Source organism: Mesitornis unicolor, unplaced genomic scaffold (genome assembly GCF_000695765.1).
Source record: "Mesitornis unicolor isolate BGI_N332 unplaced genomic scaffold, ASM69576v1 scaffold49527, whole genome shotgun sequence".
NCBI classification, from domain to species: domain Eukaryota; kingdom Metazoa; phylum Chordata; class Aves; order Mesitornithiformes; family Mesitornithidae; genus Mesitornis; species Mesitornis unicolor.
Window position 1 is genome coordinate 2,405 of NW_010196764.1, and position 898 is coordinate 3,302.

Sequence of the window (898 nt, forward strand, 5' to 3'; positions counted from 1 at the left end):
CGCCGAGCCTCACCTCTGCAGAGGGAATCGTCTCCCTCTCCATGAAGGGGATCCCTCCCTTCCCCAGCTGGGAAACACAGCCCGGTGGGGGGCAAATGGGGTTGGTTTGTGGCAGAGGTGAGGGGGATCCAGGAGAAATCACCCTCCCTGTGAGCCATTTGGGACCCAGGATACTTTATCCCCGCTAGCACCTCGTGTGAGCAATGGGGACCAGTCCTCCACTGATGCTGGGGGGCGTTTCACAGCGAAAACAGGAGGTTGGGACAGGTAATTCACGGCTTAGACACCAACACCCCCCCTTTTTCACTGACCTGGGTTTCTGAGGGGACTCTTTGGGCTCCCTTGAGCCGAACCAGCCGCCGGTTTTGCTCCTCTCCTCTCCCCCTGTTGTCGTGTGGACGGATGAGCCGTGGGAGGACCCCACTTTCTCCCCCTGGCCTTTGCTCCCCGCGTCGCTCTTGTTGCCCCCGTGGTGGAAGAGGCCGCCCTTCGTTTTCTTCTCCTCCTTCCTCATTTCCTCGAGTGGTTTCTCCTTCGCCGTCTCCGCGGAGAAGACCATGGGGGTCGCGGCTTGAGTCGGTTTGTTCTCCAAGCGGCTGCTTTCTTCCATCTTGGCTCTGCCCAGGTGGTTACTGAGCGTGACGGCTTTCGTGGAGACCTTCAGCTCCTCCTGCAAGACCAGGCTGGGAGGAGAGGGGATGAACCTGGGCTCTTCTCGCTGCTGAGGCCGCTCGAAGCTGCTGACCCCCCAAGGCACCTCGTGGGAGTCGGGATGGAGCGGGGTGAAGCCGAAACCTTCCTCCTGCCTCCTGGGGAGGCCGGGCACGGGCAGCGGCGCAGAGCTCTGCGGGACAGACACGGGGCTCTTTGGTGCAGGCTCGTCGCTGTAAACGTGGGT

The 898-nt window shown here is 61.8% G+C and overlaps 1 protein-coding gene across 1 annotated transcript in view; it reads right to left on the minus strand.

The window, feature by feature from the left end:
* Positions 1-311: 311 nt before the first annotated feature.
* Positions 312-898, minus strand: part of RAB11FIP5 (RAB11 family interacting protein 5 (class I)) — a gene marked incomplete at both ends in the record, with an annotated part of 2,076 nt that continues 1,489 nt past the window's right edge. Inside the window, 2 exons of the mRNA XM_010188576.1 lie at positions 312-670; positions 807-844. Coding sequence (XP_010186878.1) covers positions 312-670; positions 807-844 — 397 coding nt within the window. The remainder of the gene's footprint in view (positions 671-806; positions 845-898) is intronic.